Here is a 26,037-nt window from a genome sequence, read left to right on the forward strand (position 1 = left end):
TTTTAATAATTTATGATTGGTTTAGTCTAGAAAATACAAACTTTTCCATACAAAACTACCCGTTGTCATATTAAACACTGTAGTAAGTAATGCAGATGTCTTCAAAATCTAAAGGTTACTGTAAAATTTTAATCACTTATCCTATCATAGTCAAAGTATAGATTTTCTGAAGGGAAATTTGACGAGGAATCTAAATATGGACATATTTTTTCTGTATGGGTTAGGGGAAAATGTTTAGGTTCAAAATATGTTGAATTGTAAAAAAATCTAACATACTTTGGGACACCCTATATTCCTAGATTACCAAACAGCTGTGATTTTGGTTTCTTCCAAAGTCAGTTGGCTCTCCAAATCTCCATATCCTCTAACCAAATGAATGTTGTTTACTTCCAGTTTATTACTGTAAGTTGGTAATAAGCAATGCATTGAGTGACCCTGTATAACTTGCAGGTCACCCTGTATAATGAGTTGAAATGTATATATTTGAATTGCTTATGCCTTCAGCTTTCCAAAAATGTATACTTTTGCTAGTTTAGGGTTGATGATTGTCGAGATAATCTAATTAGAAACCCGGTTGGTGTAAAAATTCATAATATTTGTCATGTAACGCTTAGCGAGTTCAGGACACACGGCCATATATTTACATGTAACTGTCTGATTTGATAATACTGATAGCATAAATGATGAAAACAGAAGGAAAAATGATTAATTCAAATCAGTGAACATAAAGTGAAAAGTTGGTCATATCTAGTGAAATGATGCAGTTATGATGAACATTATGTTCTCAATTGTAATTAGATAATAATACATCCAAGCAGTAATTTATCTGCAGCATTGACTTCTGTGTATCAATCTCAAAGTCCACTGATAATGTTGTAGCAACTTTACCCGGCAACTTTACCATTAGGCCAACATACCATTAAGTTTTCTACTAGTCCGTATGATTTTCTCAAGGCAGTAAAGTAAAATAAAATTTTGTGATTTTTCAAAAACTGCATATTTTTGCAGGAATCTTTCCTAATGCCAAAAGTAGAGATTCAAGAAAACGTATACTTTAGTTTTATATCCTTATCGTCATTACTTTTAGTTTTAGAAATACAATAAGATACAATGTCTAAATTACTGCCTAGCTCAAGGAAGGCATAAACTAGGATCCACAAAATGCTCATCTAATCTATCAGTGTTCACAGCACATTTCTTTAACCCCAATACATTTGTACATTCATTGAATGACCTTTGACAATTTTAAGGTACAAAAGCTTGTACCCTGCAACTTGAGGTCAAATTTTACACTATGATGATTGTTTAATTGCTGTAATTGAACTATGCCATTGGGATGAGGCCATTGTGGTCCATAGTGATGCAGACTTTTCACTATGGTTCCCCTCACCAGGGTTCCTGACTCCTGAGACTACCCTTTTGATTTTTGTCACAATTATTGTGATGATATGATCATGATGATGGACCATATATTTTTAAATCGGGCTTGATCATCTATTCTCCTTCAAACATCTTTACATTTTTCTTTATAAAGACAGTGATTTATTGTACACTACACACAAGCATCGTAGAATAAACACATACGCTTCAGTGCACTTTGCAATTATTTGCCGGCCACTGTGGCCCAAGATACACCTTAACCATATTATAAGCCATTTAGCAAGATTCAGGGACTTGCAGCTAAGAAGTGCACACCCTATGTCCATACATACCACAATAAACCATCGCAGCCATATCAGCTCATCCAGTTCTCGTACAGGTAACCAAGACAATAAGCAGTAAGTTCCTTGTCCAAGTTAGCTCATAATTTGATGAGTGCAAACATAAAACTATGCCAGGGTTCGAACTAGCTCGTATCACTGTATAGTACACACCGATTGAGCTAAATTGACTCAAAATTCATAACTCCAGTAAGATCGGAATTACAAGACTGCCAGTTACATGTAGACCAGGTTTCTTCATCAAACTCTACCTGGTTCATCATCCTCATCAATTATTGCATGCAAGAGATAAGAGTTCAACAAGATGAGTTTTATACAATGGACATTGATCACTAGTTATCAGAAAGTCCAATAGATAAGGATGAGCACCCTCATGATTACATTGCATGCTACTGCCAACCAGTTTTGCCAAGCATGTCATTACAAACAAAAGCACCCAAAATGGAACTTAAACTAAAGGTTTTCATGGCTATTTCATGCTTTTTAGGCCCGGAAGGGTGGGGGTGGGGGGTACTCAGTACAAATGACAATACAGGGATATGACGCAAACATGGGTAGCATTTGCAGCCTTTTGGTATCAATGACCCCTTTTTCTAGGCCAATTTTGGTATGGATTATGGATGGGTCAATTTTTTCAAAAGTTTCTAAATTTTTTCAAAAATTAGCCAAATTTTACCTAACTTAAGCCAAAACCTTTGAAATTTTTTTTTTTTTTTGGGGGGGTAAATTAAGATAATTTGTGTTGCCAGAAAATGTTTAATCAATGGGCCCAAATTTCTTGAAAAATGGTATATTGATGTGTCCACTTTCAAATTCTCAGCAGCACACCCCTAAACCAAACTTGAGTACCCCCAGTCAAGGTACATCAGAAACTATGTAGCCCAAATTGGTGGCTAACCTGCAACTCTGGCAACCCAGCCCGCACTTGCAGGTCTAGACTTCAATATACAGGTACAGTGATGTATGTAGGCTATGCAGAGTAATGAGCAAACTTGCCAAACTCACTGGCTGAGCCTGGTGGGAGGAAACATAACCTTTGGACTAGATGAGATGTCTATTTCTGCATCTCAATCTGATAACTCCAAATCAAACACCCATGAGGATGAGGATGTAGGCCATGTTACAATCCCATCACATTTTACAGGAAGAAGAACACATATCTTTTTGGTAACCAATTCTAGCAAGTTTCAGTTCTTGGTTTTACACTGATTTTACACTGATCATGTGTTTTAGATGTGTTTAAGTCAAGCCTTGAAATAAGCAGGCGCTGGGAACAAATTTGCCCTCGAAAAGCTACCAATTGGTTCTGGTCCTTGTAAAATTTGCATGAACCAGGAGCAATTTTTTCAAAAACAAGTTGCTCCTCGTTCCAAGTTTTGCACTTGATGCAGTAGTGCTGGTATGCTGTATGCAGAAAAAGATTTACTGTTTAAAAATTGCTCCTGTTTCTTCAGAAATTGCTCCAGATTCTTGTAAAATACCAGTGAACCAGGAACAATGTTCCAAAGCAAATTGCTCCTGGTTCCAGTATGCTTATTTTAAGGCTTGGTTTTAGTTTTATGCCCCTCCCTCCTAGCCTGTAACCAAACTGGAAGTGAAAATAACATCAATGATTTTTAAGAACATAGGAAAAAAGTAGCCTACATTTTTAACCCCCTCTCTAGGAGTCCCTCAACTAGTTTCATTAAAGGGGCATTTCGTGATCCACAGCCTCATCCCCCCACTTTTCTCAAAAAAAGTTGAGATTTTTATATCACTGGAAACCTCTGGTTACATAATGTTTGTGTACAAAATATTTCTTGCAGATTAATTCGTTTAGCAAAGATATCGTGAAATTTGAATTTCGTTCTGGTGCACCAGAACGAAATTACAACGCATTGTCTATGGAGCAGTGTAATACACATAATCATGCATAACTCGTGAAGCATAAAATCGGAAGCAACTGAAATTTTGGGAATAGGTTTTTTTCGTGGATATCTAATGAAAAATGACATAAATAGAGGATGCTAGGATCACGAAATACTCCTTTAATAAGACACCATCAGTGTTTTGGGTATGGGCTAAGGTGTGATAAAAAAAACAATCTTTGTCAATCTTTTCCAAAATCTGACACTTTTGCTGTATAAATTACCGTGCACAGAATCAGCCGTGCAGCATCACAGACACAGGGGCATGGGGAAGAGGGTGCACATGCTCCCCCAATTGAGGTGAAAAATTTGAAAAAGCCCATTGTATTATTGCAGAAAAAAGCCTGTGCTACCTCAATCAGGCTCAGCTATTCCTCCCTCATCCCCCCCTTTGATTTATGACTCACACCAGGGGTAGTGTTAGGAACAAATTCTAGGGGTCCACTGGACCCCCAAAACCACCCTTGCTTCTCAAATTTGGGGGTATGGAATCGAGAGAATCCTTTGGGGTCTAGCATCTGAGGTTAGGTGGGTTAGGTGCCCTCAAATAAAATGATCCATGTGGAGACAACATAATCAACCAAATTTTTAATATCATGGGGTCTATCAAGCAATTTTTTTTTGGGGGGGTGCTCATAATGCTAACCCTGACTCATGATACACTTCTGTACAAAATTGTGTTGAATATTTTTCTCTAATGAGGAATAAAATGTTTTCAAAATAACCTGAATGATATCGTGCACTGAGTAAAAAGTAATATTGCTCAGAATAATTATACCAGGATATCCAATACACCCACTAACTTGAAAATCATATCCCTGGTAAATCATCAATAAATATTTAACAAATATTTCATACATGTACTTTCATATTCAACACTGTCAAATCTTCCAAAGGGAAAAACCCTCACTAAAAAAGCAGAGCGGTAACATTGCTGTGCAAATTATACCAAGCTTCATTGAACCTGCAACCAAATTTTAAACATCCTCTATTTAGACAAGGTCATGGTGAGATGCAAACAATCACAATAGATTCTATTCTGACTGACTGACGACAACGACGACACACCGCTAGAATACAATAGCCATACCAGGGCATCGCTATGTATGCAGTATCACCATTACGGAGTTAGCCAGGCCAGGCGTACCAGTTTTTGAGATGGATAAGTAAACGCAATAATAATCAATGACAATAGGCTGTGGTGTAGAGCATGACTACAGGTGGAATAGAGTTGTAACGATGCGAGTTTCATTGTTGATTTTTAAAAGCAATAAGGGACCGTTCACAAACACTTGTTGGGGGGGCGGATGCAAAAAAGGGGGCCCTTAAAAGTTTTGACCCTCCTAAGGGGCTGAAAATATTGACCACAAATTTACCCGGAATAATTGAGTTTATATGCTTTTCTATAGTGTTGACCCATAATTTTCATGTCAAAAAAAGGGGGGGGTGAAATTTTTGAGATCTGAAAAGGGGGGCCCCAAAAAATTTTTGCGATGATTTTTTTGCATCAGGCCCCCCTAACAAGTGTTTGTGAACGGTCCCTAATTGTAATATTTCTATAACAAATAAATTTGAATCCCTTTTCTGCAAAATGTTTAGTTTTCAATGTCAGACATGTCCTCTTTTTAATTTTGAGCCGAACAAATGAGATAAAACAAAGAAAATCTTTAATTCCAGAGCCGATGTCGTGACTGACAGAGTTACTCACATTGGCAATATCAGTGCAGCAATTAATGATTTTCTTTGTTTTACCTTATTTGTTTGGCTCAAACTTAGCAAGAATCCAAGTAGGTTTTCATGAAATTATGCATGATACAATTACACACATGATTATAAACTTAAAATTTAAATGGAGAACAATGAAATGGGTTCTTGCAGTATGTAACAAACTTTAAGTTTGTCAGATCACAGATATTGGTCAGATACATGCATTGCTAATCAATCCTGAGGTACAACCTCCTCCCATGACCGGCACACCAACATGGCAGGGTCAAAGGTCAAATGGCAGGCTACAGCTGAATCATTCACAATCCCAAACTCATTACATCTTCAAATCACCAAACTTTATACTCAATGATAAATCTATGATGGGTATTAAAGTGCAATAGCTGTCCTGTGAACATTTGGCAATTTACAGTATATTGTACTTATCTACAGCTACACATGGCAGCTATTGAACTTACCCACTTCTTGCACTGAGCAGTTGCAATTTAATCTTACACCTGTATGGCATTGTGAATACTAGCCTGGACACTATTTGTAGATTGTTGTTCAGAGCTCCATAATAATAATTTGTCCATAGAAAATACAACTCCAATGCTAAACTCCTATAAATTTCCAACTCACCATAAAAAACTCAGCCCTAAGTTTACCAGGGTCCTGTGATACCCACGTCTCCCAAAAAAATTATTAGTTGTATCATGTCAAAAGATCACTAAAGACCTGCATAATTTATCCAATCCATAACCACAGAAAATACAACTCCAACACTAAAACTCCTATAAATGTCCAACTCACCATATTTAAACTTGGCCCTAATTTTACCAGGGTCCTGTGATAATACCTTGTCTACCCAAATATCAGTTGTATCAGACAAGTATCAGGTCAAAAGATCACTGAAGACCTGCATAATTCATCCAATCAGGATGCCTTGCAATACACCACAGGTTTCCGCCTCGTTTGTCAAGATAGAATGCCATCACTGGTAGTGATAACAAACTCATGTGATACACTGGTATAGTATCTACCAATTGGTATCTACCATATCCTCCATTCTCAAAGCTTAACCCCATGAGAACTACCTGCCGATTGGCCAAAAAGAAGTTTTCATAATCAATTGGCCGAATCAGCATCAGCAACATTGTTAGAATAATTTCACCATGCAAAAAAAATTGGGGTGAATTATTATAATATTAGCAAAGCTCCATTCTGATTGGTGATTATTATGAAGATATCATGTAATTGACCAATCAGAGGCAATGTTAGAGCGGCAGGTAGTGCTCAGGGGGTTTAGAACATTAGTTGTAGAAATAATCATGTGCAACAACATAGATTTGACACCATCCATCCCAGGGACCATGCACAATCTGGTGTTGACTGTTGACAGTACCATAGTAGGCCTACTATATGAGTATCCCTGCAAATATGTACCAACATAATATCCTAGAAAATATCCAAGTTCACTCTTTCTTTTGTTTTTAAATTATAGAGCAACTCAATCCTGGGTTATAGATATGAAATTTTAACGCTCTAGGTCCCATTTGCCATGTACGCCAAACCCTCTACCAAATTAAAAATATATGCGGTTACAGTATAACCGCATATTTTTGACAACATAACTCTAACCTTAAACTTAACCTAGCCTAGCAAACATTATTTCATATTCAGTGGTAGCTCCGGGATTTTTTTGCGGGGGGGGGGGCAAAGTGAATTTCAGGGGGGTCAAAATCAACAAATTTTATGTAAAATTGCTGCAAAAGAGTGACAAATTTCAGTAATTTTGGGTTTTACTGGGGGATACAGTTGGGACTGTGGGGCATGTGTCTCCCCATGCCCCCCCGGTGCTGCCACTGTTCATATTGCACAAAGTGAATCTATTTTCAACAGTCTACAGAACCTTCAACATATTAAAATGAACCATAGACACATTAGGGTAGACAACATTTAAAGTACAAGAGTTAAGACTAACTTAAGTTCAAGTTTTTATTCTCCTCCTGCCCCAGGGTAAATGTAGAGTTCAAAATGCTCACCAATAATCAGCTTCCCAAAACTTATTATGGATTCAATTTAGCTGAACAAATTACAAATTTACTGTGAAAAAGTACAATTTATAAATCTTTTATTGTAATATTATAGCCATCAGCCCAGTCAAGTATATGCCGTATCCCATTCGTTCATGGGCTGAGCGTTTTCACTTAACTTATCCATGCATGTCTCAATGAGCCAACAACACATCCGTGCATGCGGGCATGGGTGGGTGTGGCACATATTACATGCATTGCCTGCCCTGCACTGAGCACTATTGAGTGCTTTACTTGCTTGCCAAGTTGCCTCATTCAGTTAACAGGTAAATATGAACTTTACATATTCAGGTCAACATTTGTAATACTACAGAGGGAGAAGAAATGTTTGAACACTGCATTTGGAGGTTGGGAAGATGCTGTTCTCATGCACGGATGCACCCCTACAGATCAAACATTCCACTGTGCAGACCTAAAATGTGTACCCCCTTGTATTCTCTGAAGGTAAGGGAGACGTACATGTAGTGGGGGCTACGCTGCCCCATTCTCCCTACAGAGGAAGGAGAAATGTTTGAACACCGGACTGATGGTCCCTACACATCTGGGGGGATGCTGTCCTCTCCCTTCCCCCAGTTGATTTGGTACATTCACAAGTTTGAGCCCCCCCACACACACACACAAAGTTCAGAAAACATGGCTATACACTGTTCAGAGGGAAATCAGCCATATTTTCAGTGATTTCGCGAATTAATTTTTTGCCCTCCAACATAAATACCCGATAATTCAAAGATACCCAATTTTGACAGAAATGTGTATTGTTCGAAAACTGAGTCAAGATTTGCATACTCTTGGTTCCCCCCAAAAAAAAAAAAAAAAGAAACAAAATCTTTCAGCCTTTTATAATTTGATTTATTTTAAGTTTTGGGAGAAGGCAACAAATGTTTTCATAATGAGCTATTCCAGTTGAAATCCATACACCCCTATGGAAGACATAATGCTAATCTTCCACACAGGGCATGTGAATTTCAAATGAGGTTATCTGAATGTGTCATTTGAAGTACCCCCTGTGTAGGAGATTAAGGACATGTCTTCCATAGGGGATGTATGTATTTTAAATGGAATAGTCCAATAAAAGCAACCAAAACAGCTACACTACAGACAGTAGTTTCTGGCATCAAAAAAGACATGTATTTATTCAAAATAATGGAAAATCAAAATGTTTATCTTTAAATTGAGCAAATTTTTATCAAAATTGTGGCTACCTAATAACAAAACTGATGATGCACTGGTTGACGGTTCACATCATCATGAAACATAATCATCATCATTTTGCCTAGAGATATCTAGAGAAATGTCATCCAGTGACCACCTGTAAATATGATCATATGAATACAAATAATCATCAAATTGTTTTCTACATCAAAATACCCCCCATCTCAGCACCCCTGGATGCACTGCATACCAGACATCACCACTTCAATCAACTTTCTTGAAAAATATCATAATATAGCATACAAAAACTGCCAAATCTTACCAGTTATATCATAATCCAATGTCTGGGCCAACTCCCAGTCTAGAAGAAAATATTGGCATAGCATGTAATCAGCATAATGCTGGGGCTATAAGGTCCTTTTACCAACATCATCATCACAATTGCCATATTTCATCCTCCCCTCTGCTCCTGCCTAAACTGTCTACAGTCATATGATGAATTTATACTTTCCCATCTGTTCCTAATATGCAAATCCCTCATCACTCGGCCTAATATGTGCAACTATTTATTAAATTCACATACACAAATGGTATGCATGGGTCTATCCCACCTCTGCCACCAAAACTTTGGCATCCCTGCTGTGGACTTCACCATCTATAGTTCTCCTGGAGATTACAGGAGGAGGAATGTCCTTTGGATGACCTTAACTGACCTTGGGGGAGGCTTCACCTCTGGGCTCACCTGATAAGCTTACCAATTAGATTTATTCCACCATTTCACCCAAAAGAGAGAGGTACAACATCACTATCAGCATATGGTCATGATGGTGGAGATGCCGCTCTTTATATAACATATTATACCAATTAATCTTTGTTAATTGCAAATCACTGGTTGTGGGTCATTAGCACAGTTGTAGAAACTAAACATAAATGAATTGTGCACACATGTTTGCCTGAGCAGAGCAATCAATTTTTCCTCTCCACTGTGTCGATTAATTGCGTATTAGTTCACAGGTGGTTGGATAGCATAGGATACATGCACATCAGTTTTTCGTTTTATGATGCTACACTTCCTTACAGATGTTCAATGGAAAATACCTTTCATGATCCACTGTTTCATTATCATCAACATCACTACTACCACTACTACTAGGCCTGATGATATGATGATGATGACAACAGATGATAAGGAAAATGATGATGATGATGATGATGATGATGATGATGATGATGATGATGATGATGATGATGATGATGATGATGATGATGATAAGGGCTATGATGAAGATGAAGATGAAGATGGTGGTGATGATGGTGGTGATGATAATGATGACAATGATGATGATGATGATGATGATGATGATGATGATGATGATGATGATGATGATGATGATGATGGTGTTGATGATGATGATGATGATGAAATGTTTGCACATTTTCTTTCATTGATCCTTTGAAATATTGGGGCTGCAAGATATTTTGTGTATGGATTTTGAAAGTCAAACTGTGTCTACAGTCAGTCCACTCTGAAGTACAAAGTACCGACGCGGACGCACACAATGTGCCGACTTTGAAGGCACGCATACCTGCAGCAGAGACGCAGCACTGCGCACTGTTTACGCACCATATACGTGCGCGTTGTAACTTTGTACTTCAGAGTGGACAAACTGTATAAAGACAAAGATAGAGAAGATGAACCCCTTTTATAATTGCCCACATAGTATGCTACGATACTTTTTCAAATTGCAAATTTTAAATTAATTATAATATTTTATTTGCATGAAACCTCATAGATGGGGAGCAGGGGCAAAGGCAAAACCATACCATTCAACCAACTAGAGAACTTTATAATGCATGAAATCGAATCATTGAGTCCATAAGGTTTGTAATTATGTCAAACTTTTTTTTTCAATAGATCATCATTGCGCTTTATATTTCGGACCAAAATGATAATTTATCAGTGATGGAAGCAAACTAGTATATTACTTTTTAGGAAAAGAAACATCCTTTCAAGTTCAGATGCCAACCACAATGCCCTTGTCATCCTAGCCTAGCCATTTCCTTTTGCTTGAGATCACTTCCTGGTTGAGATATCAAGCATCACAGATGATATTTTACCCTTCCCAGAATCCTTTGCAACATGATACGTCCCCTCATTTCATCAATGACACTCCATTTTCTTTGTACAGGTTCCAATTTGTTTTCATTTTCAGAATAGACTGGCTAAAAATGGGTTGATACTGATAGTCAAGAAATAAACACATTTTGCAAGATCTGGATGTGCTCTGTTCATTGAGGTACATTTTGTCACTATCGAGTCAACCCATGTTGCACTAGATAGCAAATTAGTACAGGGAAATTGAAATGGGAGAAATGCATTATGGGAAGTGTAAGATATATCTTCTCTACCATCACTATAAAAGATCCAAAGCATGCTCATCTCATCCGTCAGGACATGGTCCTACCACAATATTATATGCTCACAGATGATGGCCTTGAAATATGTTGGATATTAAAACTCATACCCAGCAACTTGAGGTCAACTGTATTGCTATGGTTGCTGTACTGAGGTCACTGAACTATGCCACTGGAACTGAGTCCATTTTGACTCAATATACCATGTGATGGTGAGGATTCACTGAAAACAAAACTAGCATCCTCTCTGTTAAACCATCCAGTTTGTTTCACTTTCCTCTTGTGATGAATGGTCTGCTTAATTAATGAATCCAGTTAAGGGCTGTGCAATAATTATTAAAACTTCTAAAATTTCCAAACAGCATACCAAAAATAAGCAACTTCTCCATCAACTATTGTATACATTGTACTACTACTTATCATCCTGGCCTTCAGTATAGGTCATCTTTTTTTTCATCTTCTGTTTTTTCACCTTTCTGTTTTCTTCTGTTTTTTCACCTTGAAAATATTTTTCACTTTTTCCAACTTTGGCAAGTGAGATGATGGACTGCTATTTAATAACAAGCTTATTCCGCCCTATAGTTTGAATTGTATTTTAAAAATATTTCATATCAAATTTCAATTTTAACTATAGAATACTTATAATGTATATACTGAAATCTTTTTAATTATCAGATTTTAGACTTATTCAGCGATTTGCTCATGAAATCAACAAAATCATAAAAATCATCCAAATTCAATTTTTTACCAAAACGGTGTAAAAAGACAAAATAAGACATTCTTCATGAAATTGTAGTATCTCTACTTTTAAGTACCCGGATAGCTGCTTTTTGCTACTAGTAATTAGCAAAATGTATTTGAATTTAAGACTTCAACTTTGTCAATACTGCCGTTTTCCTCATTTTTTGTCAAACTGCCATTGCCAAAAATACCTAATGACAATTTTAATGACTTATCCTTCACTTTTAAGCAATTTATACCTACACAATTTCATTTTCTGCACACTTTCTCTGGGATCACTGAATGGGCCTTTAACTTTCCATTTTCCCATCCTCCATGTAAGGTCATCTTTTCTCTTCCACTACATCCCCTCTTCCATGATAATACCAACTTTTGTCCAATATAAAGGCAGGAAGCGAAAGAGAAAAGGCTCAGTTTCAATATCAGAATAGGCTTACTCTATCATTAATAAGGTAAAACCTCTCAATGACCCCAACCTCATGGACACCTATTGTTTCTATCTTTACAAACCAAACTCTCTGCATCCTTGCTCCAAAAAAGTTGTTGAGAGGAGCTACACTAGGAATTGAAAAGAATGGGAACAATAGAGAAACCTCAGTGTTATGTTGAGAAATAATTGTCTTAATAATACTAGTCCTATTTTAGGTGCAGGTTTAAAAAAAAAAATTTCCTCAATGAATATGTATGAATCAGGAGTACTCATGTTTGGTTTGGTAGGGGTGTGCTGCTGAGAATTTGAAAAGGGACCCTTCCAAATTTGAACCCATCTCTACACCAAAGATCAACATTTTCATCCAAAGTTAATGCAAATTGCTAGTTTTTACAACTTTTCCAAACATTTTTGGCACATTTAAAAAAATTGAGTGGGGACTAGAACCAAATTATTAATGCTATATGGCCAAGAATCCATAACTTGTGTGCCATCTTTCCTATACATGTAGGACTACATCACACTTCCTGATTTTGTTCATATATCTAGCATTAATTCTCATTCAACTGATTCCACAAAGCATGGATGGGTGACTTCCTTGAATAAAGGCAAACCTTTACCTGGCTGGCATCACTGTAGCTTATTTACCAGAGTTAGCACACTGAATACTTTCACTATATGAAATGAGACAGATTTTTATAGAAAAATTGGACCCTGAGGTCACATCTATAGTTCTTTTCAAGAGAGAAGCTCTTTTCATCTGATTGAAAACGCCCTTGTACTATAGAGTACAGGTAAAGTAATAATTACAGAGAGGACAACTATGGATGTATTGATGTGTATAGGGTGTTTTTTTCTGGAGCAAACAATTATCATCAAGTTAGGGCCCTATATTCATTTTCTGAACATGCTAAAGAAAAATTTCACACAGACCAGTCCCATACTTGAATGTTTAAAGATCTGTGACCCAATCGACAGCCTCATCCCCCATTTTTCTTCATGAAAACTGAGATTTTGGTATCAGAAGAAAGCTCATTTCTTATTACCCCAGTAAAATTTGACGCCCAAGATATGTTTTGTTTAAATGGTGTGAGTAAACATCATGGTGAATTGTGGTAACCATGCGGAGTATATGTAATATCCTATGGGGTAGGTATCTATTCTTGCTTCTCATAACCCCTCAAAACTGCTATTGCAACTCAAAATTTGGAAACATTTTTTTTAAATGGTAGCCTGAGCAATGAAAGACAGAAAACAGAACATAAAAAGATTGTACCACACCCCTTTATACACCTCAATTTAAGTCATTCATGTAATTTTGCTCCAACATTTTTCTATTCACATATTTCATTCAAGTTCTCGCTGTTTCAAGTTCAACACACAGAATAACATCTCTACATGTACACACACAACATGGGATATTTCTGGCAGGCACTTCATCCTTGTGGTTTCAGTCCAACTATTTCATCCCACGCTATTCCTCCCAAGTCTGTGTGCAAACCAAAACCACTATAATACAATATGCATCATGATTCCTACGGAAATGATAACCCAAAAATGTACATGCACCTATTGAACTAGTAAATGGTGGTTGTGCATGTGTAATTGATGTTGGTGTGGGTGATGCCTGTATTGATGCATTCATAAAAGGCAAAAGTTATGTTACTGTTATTACTTTGAACTTGAAACTGAAACATATATCTCAATTTATCATTTTTAATGGCATGTAACAAAAGCATTGATGATGATCAAGATTTTTATAAACAAAATTATCAGAGGAAACGACATTCATCGTAGTTTGTGCTACATGTACACTTGGTTGTTGTACAAAGCTCAGAAAGCTGCATCTTGATTATGCATTATACACAGAGCAGTTTTGAAATTCCCATTTTGCAGTTTGGTAACTAAAACATATGTTTAGAAAGATATGTGTTACTATTTGTATTTTGAAAGTGGATCTTCATCTATGTCGGTATGTTCCATCAAACTTTGAAGAATATGTCTGTTTAATGCCTAGGCCTAAAGGATGTGCGAAGATCGAGGAATCTGCCATGGAGATGTAAGAAGAATAACCTGCCCTGGGGATGTGAGAAGATACACCTATGACCTACCCTGGGGATGTGAGAAAAAGAATCTGCCCTAGAGATGTGAGAAGAGGAATCTTCCCTGGGGATGTGAAAAGTGGAACCTGCCCTGGGAATGTGAGAAGAAGAAACTAACCTGTGGAAGTGAGAAAAGGAAACTGGCCTAAGATGTGAGAAGAGGGCCCTGCCCTAGGGAGGTGAGAAGAGGGACCTGCCCTGGGAATGTGAGAAGAGAAACCTGCCCTGGGGATGTGAGAAGTGGAACCTGCCCTGGGAATGTGAGAAGAAGAACCTATTCTGGGAATGTGAGAAGAGGAACCTACCCTGTGGATGTGAGAAGAGGAACAGGCTACTCTGGGGATGCGAGTAGAGGAACCTGCCCTGTGGATATGAGAAGAGGAACAGGCTGCTCTGGGGATGTAAGAAGAGGAACCTGTCTCGGGGATGCGTGAAAAGGAATCTGCCTTAAGGATGAGGAACCTTCCCTGGGAATGTGAGAAAAGGAACCTGCCTTAGGAGTGTGAGAAAAGGAACCTGCCCTGGAGAAACGAGAAGAGGAACTTGCTTAGTGGAATGAGAAGAGGAACCTGCCCTGTGGATGTGATAAGGGGAACCTGCCCTGTGGATGTGAAAAGAGGAAGCTGCTGTGCACTGGGGATGTAAGAAAAGGAAACTGCCCTGGGGATTTAAGAAGAGGAAACTAACCTGTGGATGTGAGAAGAGGAACCTGCCCTGGGGATGTGAGAAGAGAAACCTGCCATGGGGATGTGAGAAGACGTCTGTCCCAGGGATGTTAAACGAGGAACCTGCCCTGGGGATGTAAGAAGAGGAGCCAGACCTGGGGATGTAAGAAGAGGAGCCAGACCTGGGAATGAGAAGAGGAATCTGCCCTAGGGATGTGAGAAGAGGAACCTTCCCTGGGGATGTGAGAAGAGGAACCTGATCCGGGGGATGTGAGAAGAGGAACACGCCCAGGGGATGTTAAAAGAAGAACTTGCCCTGGGGATGTGAGAAGAGGAGCCAGACCTGGGGATGAGAAGAGGAATTTGCCCAAGGGATGTAAGAAGAGGAACCTTCCCTGGGGATGTGAGAAGAGGAACCTTCCCTGGGGATGTGAGAAGAGGAACCGCCCTGGGGATATGAGAAGATGTCTGTCCTGGGGATGTTAAAAGAGGAACCTGCCCTGGGGATGAGAGAAGAGAAACCTGCCCTTGGGATGTGAGTAGAGACCCCTGCCCTGGGGATGTGAGAAGAGGAAACTGAGAAGTCTGTCTCAGGGATGTTAAAAGAGGAACCTGCCCTGCGGATGTGAGAAGAGGAACCTGCCCTGGGAATGTGAGTAGAGACTCCTGCCCTGGGGATGTGAAAAGAGGAGACTGCCCTTGGGATGTAAGAATAACCTGTCCCATAGATGTGAGAAAAGACACCTGCTCTGGGGATGTGAGAAGAGGAACCTTCCCTAGGGATGTGAAAAAAGGAATCTGCCCTGGGAATGTGAGAAGAGGAATCTGCCTGGGGATGAAGCCAAATATCAATAGCTATCAATCTTGGTTTTAAACTAGTTATATATAATAAAACCTATCAAATCTACCAAATTTTATCCTCATAGTATCCTTGTGAAATAAAAGCAAAGCTTTTTAATTCAATTGATTGATTATGAAGTTCATATGTTAATTATTAGTCATTATATCTGAAGTTTTCAAGTATGACTAATCCTTGTTCAAAGCAAGCTATTGAAATTAAAACAATTCAAAGTAGGCTTAAAAGAGAAAGGTTTTTCTTACTTAGGTCAAGGTGTGCAAAATGTGCTGTTTGAATAAATTTTATAAAGTTCCCATAATGTTAAAAGTACAAAAAATACATGCTCTGCTAACTTTTCAAAACATTACACTAAAATAGATCTCATACACACTGATAATCTGCAAAATAGAATTTATTTAGCTGTGGTTAGGCCCTTCACAATTAATTCTTAGTTTCCTGTTTCATGGTTGAAAACCAGGGATGAGGCGACTTTTAATTATTAATTATTAATTATCTTTTATTTTCTTTATTTTAAAATAAGTGGTCGCAACCTACATCAAGCCATTTTGACAAGGAGCATGCATTTAATTATTTTACTTCTATATTTGATTTTATACATAAGTAATGGTACAGTTATGTTCTATGTTTATTCATCATTATAGATGATATCATCCAAGTCAGAAAGTAGCAAATGGTAGTCATTAAAAGTTATTTTTAAAGAGAAAATCCAAAATATAAATAAAATAATTAAATATTTTGCAATTTCTCTACTTTGGACGCTTGAGGCGGAAACAGGAAACTAAGAATCAATTGTAATTGGCCTTACAGTATCTATGGCCAGCCACACCAACATTATTTAGGCCACCAAAATCATCAACACCCACTTGCTTTCATACCACCGCAAATGTAAGCAAGCAAACCATTCCACTCCATATCATCTTGGCGCCTCCAGCATCCTGCATCTTAGCTAGTACCATCACCCGAAATGATGCTTGGTAGGAGGGACTGGTATTATCTCTATGGTAATATGATGCGGGCCAAGCATTCCATCATATTTGTAGTGTGGAAATTGCCAAATTCAAGTTTGGTGATGTGCGGCAAACACACACATCATGGGCTGATGATTCTTAATAATGATCAGCCCAAAGCCACAAATTTAAAGCCATTGGAGATTCTGCAATGACTTATTTTGAGAGCTCGGATGATGTAAATGTATATCATCAAAAAACCTCGCTAAACAGAGCATCTGCAAGCGCGGGTATCCCACATGATGCGATTGCGTCATCATACGAATAATCATAGGGGCACGGAAAGCTTAGTGGCTGGCCAAGGTAGACCCCTGTGGCAAGGTATGGCCGTGTGCGTGTCTGCGACCCGAAGGAACCCTGTTCAAATCCGCACCTGAGAAAAAAGTTTTCACTTCTTGACTTGAGTTCTTCTTCTTCTTTCTTTCTTTCTTCCTTCCTTCTTCACTTCCCCCTTGCCAAAATAGGCCTGGGCATTTAGGGTTATTAACTTGTACCTTAACTTTCCTCCTATATGAAACCTGTAATTTAGATGCAATTTAAGGGGACAAAAGGCTTCATTGCCATTGATAGGGCCTTACGATTTACGAAAGCATGGGATGATAACAAAATTAGCAAGTTTTTTAATAGGCTGACGTGTCATGTTTTGGGCAGGGGGGCTGGGGGGCTTGAGTCCCAAAATCTACCCCTGGGCAATGCCTTGTTTTTAGAGTAAGATGATAAAACCCATTATATGCTTTAGAACCTACTTCACTGATCTATTTTATTTCAAAATACAACCTAAACTTTTATGCACGCTGAAAGAGCCCAATCATGCTGGAAAGGTAAGGTTGTGGCAACACTTTGTCAAATAGGGGTATGGCCTTTTACCCACAGCGGGATAAGCTGTAATAGTATCTCCTCCATAGAGTCAATGATGAGGCAAGCAGTGGTGATTTCAATACCAGGAGATGTATGAACTTGAACCTCATCTCATCTCACAGCCTTGAAAACAGGTGGTAGAAATATAGCAATGGGCTATTCCATTTAAAATCCCCACTACCCCTGTGGAAGATTTAGCTATTAAGTCTTCCACAGAGGGAGTATGAATTTTGAATAGAATAGACAATTGGATAACTTCTATTTGAAGTACTTCAGTTGTGGAAGATATCGCCATAATACAAGGGGAGTATAGGTTTCAAAATATTAAAACCCTGACCAATTACATTTGAAAAACATAATCCCTCTGTGAAAGAAATTTCCAAAATCTCCCACAGGGGTAGTGTGGATTTCAACTGGAATAGCCCAATACAAAATTACTGTACAAGTTTGACCAGCATGAGCAATGGTAGATACTTTCTTACATCAAGTACAAGTTTACTCCCCAATCACTATTTACAGATGTTTAGAAATCTGTGCCCATTTTGTGGACCTATTTGACACTACTCCCGGACATTACTCCACGCCGTCGGAGGCAAATAAAAAGTGGTACGGCCCACATTGGGGGTCTGGGGGTCAAACCCAACCCCTCATGGGGGTTAAAGGGGGTGAAGCCCCCTGGAAGCCCAAGCACTTTTGAAAGGGAAGTACAATTTCAACAGTAAGTTAATAGGACTAAACTTCAAAACTAGGACATTCAAAATAAAATGATCAGCCATAAAATGTTACCAATTCATGTTAAGACTCGATTGCAGTACATACGATACTAATTTTGTAAGTCACACCTCAAAAAATAAAATAAAATGTAAAATCAACCATTCAAAAATCAGTGTATCACAATACATGCATGCATGTTCATGTACTTCCATGTTAAAGTGTATGAGGAGGACTTGATGTGTCGCCCAAATGGGTCCTGTTTTCACAGAAAATCCCTAAACATTGGTTTTTACCAAACATCCTTAGACATGGGTCAGAGTCCATGTTTGGAAAAATTGCCTGAAAACCCCTAATTCTGCCTTGTTAAAGTAAAAATTTAAAATGGGATAGGGCCAGTTTTGAAGCTTGGAAGGCACTGTGCACACCATGTCAAAACATACCCCCCACCTGATTGATAAAACTTACACAAGTTCATCCATGTGTAAAAGCCAATCATCCTCCACCACACCCTGAATGATACCCCCACTGAAGCCAAAATGGATAAAAAATTACAAAAAGTTCAAATTTTGTGACTAGGTGCGATTCCCAGCGGGTCATAGATGTGAACTAGCTCTAGTTCCTCGGCAGGGATCGAGGCGCGTAAGGCCGATACTCGCAGCGCCGGCTGGGATCGAGGCGCGTAGCGCCGCGACGCGTAGCGCCGAGGTCAGAGAGGGGTTGTCATGGTCCCATACAGGCACTGAACAAGTGCTAAGATGTGTTTGATGTGTTGTGGTCTCGCATGCCATGTACATACTGTATGTACAGTGCACGAGTAAATGAACCCGATTATGAACATAGTGTGTACTGTATGTGTTCCATTAATATTTCAATCGTAATAATTAAACGATGAAGTCAGTCGTTTTATTCAAAACCTCGGATTTTGTCACATAAATAAAGGCATGATTTTCACATTCCTGTGTACAATACAATCAGGTAAAAATCACAATGTTTACAAAACGTGAGAGCGTCCTCAGCAAATGCTTTTAAGTGATATCTACATTTACCACACCCCATTCTGAAAACCACAATTACTTCCCATCACCATCAGATCCCAGGGATACAATTTCAAGTCGATCCAATTCAATTTGCATTTTATCCCGATTTCCATCTGTGCAGGCAGGTTGCTTCAGCAGCAGACGTTGACCTTTGACCCTCAACATCTTCTGGTCTCATCTGTATCGTTATCAGTGCTGTTATGCCTGCCCTTTGAGCCTCACTGAACCATTGTGAAAGATGATGCTTATCTTTTAGAATACAGAGAACTGTTGGTTCCAGGATCTGTGCATGGGCCAGGTTTACATCATGGCCGATCCTCATGTTGCAATTTTCAACCTGATTAGTTTTGATGCATAAAATGTAGGGATGATAACTATACTGTGCTGTTTGGTGTTCCAAACAAATTTTCAATATCTTTAGAAATCAAATAATGGTATAGCAGCCTGCTAGAAAAGATTAATGTTCAAAAGCAAACACAATTTAAGAAATTAAATAAAAATCTGAAACATGTTTGCAAAAAAGACCAACCATTCCTGAAAAGAAGTTTGGAATTTCAGGTTTCAGGCATTTTCAAAATGTCCAAAAATGTGTAGTTGCACAGATAAAAGCTGCCATACCAATTACTATCTAGACTGAGAGAGGGAGAAATGTGATGATGTGTTCTACATGTAACTTTGGTTCACAATATTTCAAATTTTTCATCTATTTATCTATAAATTATAGAGATAAAACATTGAAAACCAAAGCATTGACTGAATTGAAGAATACAATGTAGCACATGCAATACAAAGCATACAGCATAGGCCTACAATTGTACATGGAGTTGTAATTTTAAGTATTTTGGATGTAAAATGATGTGAATTGACAAGATCGCATATCAACTTATTCACTGAAATTGTAGTTTTAAACAGTTGGCAAAATTTGACTAGCCATCATTGACTCAATTCCATTCATGTCAACTCAAAAGAGCTGATTTCAACATGAATCTTGTTTTATGATATCCCTGAAGATACCTTCAAGATTCTGAGAGTGCAGGATCTATGGACTGTGGAGATTGCGCTGAGAAATTTATGGCAATAAATTACAACATTCACAACACAACACCCAAAGTGGGAGGCATATGATGGAGTGACCAAACTTAAATCTATAAAACAAGGGAAACTTTGAAGTGGGAAACTGCTATAGTCATCCATGAATTGAGGTAGATGTAGTTTCATGAATGATGCTGTCATGACTAACCATGCAGACACATAGGGTTGCCATTTTTATAAACCCAAAGGCAGACACATATGACAGCAGTCCATTTGACCAGTTGCAATAGACTGGGAAGACTAGGGACATGCAAGAGGTATCCCCCTCACATAATATGTACCATACCGTACTTGAGCTGTTGTGTATATAATAGTGGCATTGCTAGGATTTTTGTGGGGTGGGTGGGGGTGCAAGACTGCAAGTCCATGTTCTATTGCAGGGCCCTTTAACTCAGAATTCAAAACTGATAAGCAAAACAAAACATACTTGATAATGATTTTTACTACTTTCTCCTTCTGCAATTCAAACAGTTCTGCAACTTAATCAATAATTTTGTCAGGAGGTGCCCCCCGGGCTATATGCCACTTTTGTGCTATGTGAAAGTGTGAGGTGTAAGTCTCCTGTCAAATGACCTGCCCATTGATTATTCAGGCAAATTTTGTTAATGACCTGTTCTGGGGTAGCCTGAGGTTCCCCTGACTGGCCCTCTGTGTCAAAAATTTGGCAAAAAATAGGTCAAAAACCTTTTTCCGGTATCTGATCACAGTTTTTTTTACTTCACCTTTATTGGGGGGATTGAAGGGTACTTAAGTTCCGCACCCAAATTATTGTCAAGGTTGGTCCCCCCCCCACACACACCCCTCTGGTTCCGAGGGTTAGGGGAGGCTGTTAATTGTTGTGGGGCAATAGACAAACAACTTTTTGTATAAGTACATGTACGATCTGTGCATGCATATTATCCAGGATTGGGTGGATTAGAGACTGTTTGGCAACACTAGCCTCAACACATGCTATGACTATATGACAGGAAACTTAGGAGGCAAAAACAAGAGCAGGAAGTAGAGGAAATTTAAGTTTCAGGAGGCAGCAGCAGCAGCAGGCCCGTGTATTATAGTGTATCATTGTGCAGTGCTTGTATAGTAGTGTTGTGCCCACAGAACATATGACTAGCATCTCATTAGATGATGTAGGGCAGGCCTAATAATCGCTTGTCTACATCAAGTAAAATATTGGCAAGAACACTACTTCGCGAACTTTGTCTTTTTTAAAGACAATTCTTGTTTGCTTGACCACATGCACACTCAAACATGTGATGTATAAATGTAGAAGTTAAGGAAATAATGGTATATTATTTAGTTATTGCTTCACATAGCCAGGATTTAGTTGCAGGAGTTGCAGAATTTCCAAAATCGTAACATTTCCTGAAATTCACTTTGATGTAAAATAATGGACATTTAGGACCCCCAAGAGTGAACCCTAGTATAAAATGTCATTGTCACATCAAAAAGGTGCACACTTTGTGACAAACTGCTTTTCAAGATATGGATGGAAGTTAAATTCTGAATGCCTTCATCTATATTCAATTAAAAAATTGTGATGTCTCAAAATATTGAACGCTGATAAAATTCAATTTGACATAGTGATGGAAGTATTACAAAAGTCATTTGAAAAAAAATGTGATTTTGATAATGATATTGTGAATGTTGCCACTCCTGAGACCCCACTCTCAATAATAATTGTACTGTACATTTTAACTTTATAATTTATATTTTTTTTAAAGGAAAGCAAAAACAAAACAATGATCAACTTTTCATCAAGATGGCAAGAATCCCCTTTCTATTTAGTAGCATTTTGCCATTGGGATTTCCACTAGTTGCATGATCACTGAGGCATGGAAACACAGGTCAAAATTTATTTCAGTCATCTTGCACAAATTCTGCCCACTCCAAATTCTGGAAGTTTGCATCACACACGTACATTTTTTATCACATTTTGATATTCATCTGCATAATTATATAAAGCTCTTTTACACTATCAATCTCTTACATCCAAATATAAACTAAAACACATCACACGCATTCCAATACGCAACAGGTATCATGTATACACGTATTCGGGTATCAAAGTACTGAATACATGAACTTCACGGAAAAGTGAGCAACGACCCGAGATGTTCAACATATCATCAACGCAACCACTATAGCTCAAGTTTACTGTACAGCATAAATTACATGTAGAAGGAATGGCATGGGGTTAGTACACAATTTTACATAGAGAATCAAAGACGGATGTGATGACTTACCAAGCTTCTTTTCCGGCGCAGTTTGCTTCCTGCGAGACATATTGTGATGCGGGGAAAGACAGCGAACATCCAAATTGTGAGACAGATTCGGCCCGGAGAAACTTCGCTGCAACTTCTGCTACAGGTTGTTGCTGCTGATAACACGGCTCATAGTCCTCATGAATAATTGATGAGTAGTGAACTCAAAGTACGGATGTACATCCAACTTGCGTGCAGTGATTTTCTGATTGGTTTAGTAAAGTTGTCCAAGCATCTGCGGACGAGAATTTAGTAGTGAGGAAGTTGCCAAATTATCAGCAGCAGTTCCAAGGTCTTGTGTTTTTTTATCAGCAAACATTGAGAGCAAATAAAAGAGCAGATTTTAGGGTCGCGCTTGAATAGATGTCCTCAGACGAACTCGGTCAGACAATTGATGTGGTGATGTGCAGTGCACTCACTTATATTATTGCTTTACCTTTGCTTTGCCGCACTATTAATAAATCCCGGAAGCCAAAATACAACTTGATACATAGGCCTACAATTGATGATGATGTGGGAATTTTTTTCTGGATGGATGATGAATATGATAATGATATAAAATTAAGTCTTTATTTTCCACATCAACGACAACATCATTCAACGAGCAAAATATAAGTTTATATATAAAAATTATACGAAAGAAACAAAAAGACAACATAGACAAGTAAAATGGCATGGATGACGATGATGATGATGCAGATGATGATGATGATGATGATAATGATGATGTAGACGATAATGGTGATGATGATGATATTAAATTATATAAATGACGATGATGATGATAAATGATGATGATAATAATGATGATGACGATAATGGTGATGATGATATTAAATTATAATGATGATGATGATGATAATGATGATGATTATGATTATGATGATGATGATATATAATGAACGATGATATTACTGATGATGATGATGATGATGATGATGGATGTTGATGGATGATGATGATGGGTGAGGATGATGGACGGTGATGATGGATGATGATGATGGGTGATGCTGGATGATGATGATGATGATGGACGGTGATGATGGATGATGATAATGATAAGATAATTATTTATCTTATTTTCCATATTATCAACGACAACATACAACAAGCAAAAATGTAAAGTTTATTCTGGATGGATGATGAATATGATAATGATATAAAGATAAGTCTTTATTTTCCACATCAACGACAACATTATTCAACGAGCAAAATATAAGTTTATATATAAAAATTATACGAAAGAAACAAAAAGACAACATAGACAAACTAGTAAAATGGCATGGATGACGATGATGATGATGATGATGATGATGATGATGATAATGATGATGTAGACGATAATGGTGATGATGATGATATTAAATTATAATGACGATGATGATGATAAATGATGATGATAATAATGATGATAATGATGATGACGATAATGGTGATGATGATATTAAATTATAATGATGATGATGATAATGATGATGATTATGATTATGATGATGATGATATATAATGAACGATGATATTAATGATGATGATGATGGATGTTGATGGATGATGATGATGGGTGAGGATGATGGACGGTGATGATGGATGATGATGATGGGTGATGCTGGATGATGATGATGATGATGGACGGTGATGATGGATGATGATAATGATAAGATAATTATTTATCTTATTTTCCATATTATCAACGACAACATACAACAAGCAAAAATGTAAAGTTTATATTTAAAAAAGAAAGAAACAAAAAAGACAAGTAAAATGGCATGGATGATGATGATGATGATGATGATGATGATGATGATGATGATGATGATGATGGTGACGATGATGATGATGATGGATGATGATGATGATGGTGATGATGATGATGATGATGATGATGGTGACGATGATGATGATGATGATGATGATGATGATGATGATGATGATGATGATGACGACGATGATGACGACGACGATGATGATGATGAATGAAGATGATGATGATGATAATGATGCGGACGAGAATTTAGTAGTGAGGAAGTTGCCAAATTATCAGCAGCAGTTCCAAGGTCTTGGTTTTTTTATCAGCAAACATTGAGAGCAAATAAAAGAGCAGATTTTAGGGTCGCGCTTGAATAGATGTCCTCGACGAACTCGGTCACACTTATTGATGTGGTGATGTGCAGTGCACTCACTTATATTATTGCTTTACTTTTGCTTTGCCGCACTGTGAATAAATCCCGGAATAAATCTGTAGCCTAGACAAAATACAACTTGATACATAGGCCTAAAATTGATGATGATGTGGTGATGTGGGGAAAAAAATTTTCTGGATGGATGATGAATATGATAACGACAACATTATACAACAAGCAAAAATGTAAATGTTTAAAAAAGAAAGAAACAAACAAAAAAAGGCAAGTAAAATGGCATGGATGATGAAGATGATGATGATGATGATGATGATGATGATGATGATGATGATGATGATGATGATGATGATGATGATGGTGACGATGATGATGATGGTGACGATGATGATGATGATGATGATGATGATGATGATGATGATGATGATGATGATGATGATGATGATGATGATGATGAATAAATAGGCCTAGGCCTACAGCAGGTTTCACGTAAAGTTCAAGAATTGTCCGATAGAAAAAACAAGTACAAATAATTATATATATATAAAAATTCAAACTCAGAGTAACGACTACCTATTCTGGAAGGTCTGTTCTTTGAATTTTTATACGCTCTCCCTTTTGGGATTGAGCACTTTATTCAAAAGATAGTCTAACTTGAGTAAAATGTTGTTAATTATATATATATATATAGTATAGGCCCCTAACTTTCATGTTAAAAGAACCAGTTGTATATATTATCCTTAATCAAACAAATATCACTATCATATTCAATTAGGCCAAGTAAGTAAATAACATGTAGGGGGCATATCGTCCCCACCCTGACCGATTTTGGTAGATTTTTAAATATTTTTGTTTTTCTTCTTGCTCCTTTATACTTTGTTTCTAAAACTGTTGCGTTGAAAAGGCATGAAAGAAGTTATTGGTTATCATTTATAAACACATTGCAACACTCTCATGCTAGGGTTATTATAGGCTACTTTGGGGAAATAACAAAAATATTAGGACCTCCCCGTTTTTCATGATGTTGCAGTTGCAAATTGCAATATTACACAGAAATGAATAGTATAAATTTGTAACAAATTAACAAAATAATAAGAGCCTCCCTCATCAAATTTTGAAAAAGTCCGGACGTTTATACTTG

The 26,037-nt window shown here is 37.7% G+C and overlaps 1 protein-coding gene across 1 annotated transcript in view; it reads right to left on the reverse strand.

Annotated features, from left to right (window-relative positions):
* Positions 1 to 22,882, reverse strand: part of LOC140146281 (uncharacterized) — a 75,428-nt gene extending 52,546 nt beyond the window's left edge. Inside the window, exon 1 of the mRNA XM_072168068.1 lies at positions 22,744 to 22,882. Within this exon, the coding sequence (XP_072024169.1) occupies positions 22,744 to 22,783 (40 nt within the window). The 5' untranslated portion in view covers positions 22,784 to 22,882. The remainder of the gene's footprint in view (positions 1 to 22,743) is intronic.
* Between the last annotated feature and the right edge of the window lie 3,155 nt (positions 22,883 to 26,037).

The sequence above is a fragment of the Amphiura filiformis genome, chromosome 2 (assembly GCF_039555335.1).
Source record: "Amphiura filiformis chromosome 2, Afil_fr2py, whole genome shotgun sequence".
NCBI lineage: Eukaryota > Metazoa > Echinodermata > Ophiuroidea > Amphilepidida > Amphiuridae > Amphiura > Amphiura filiformis.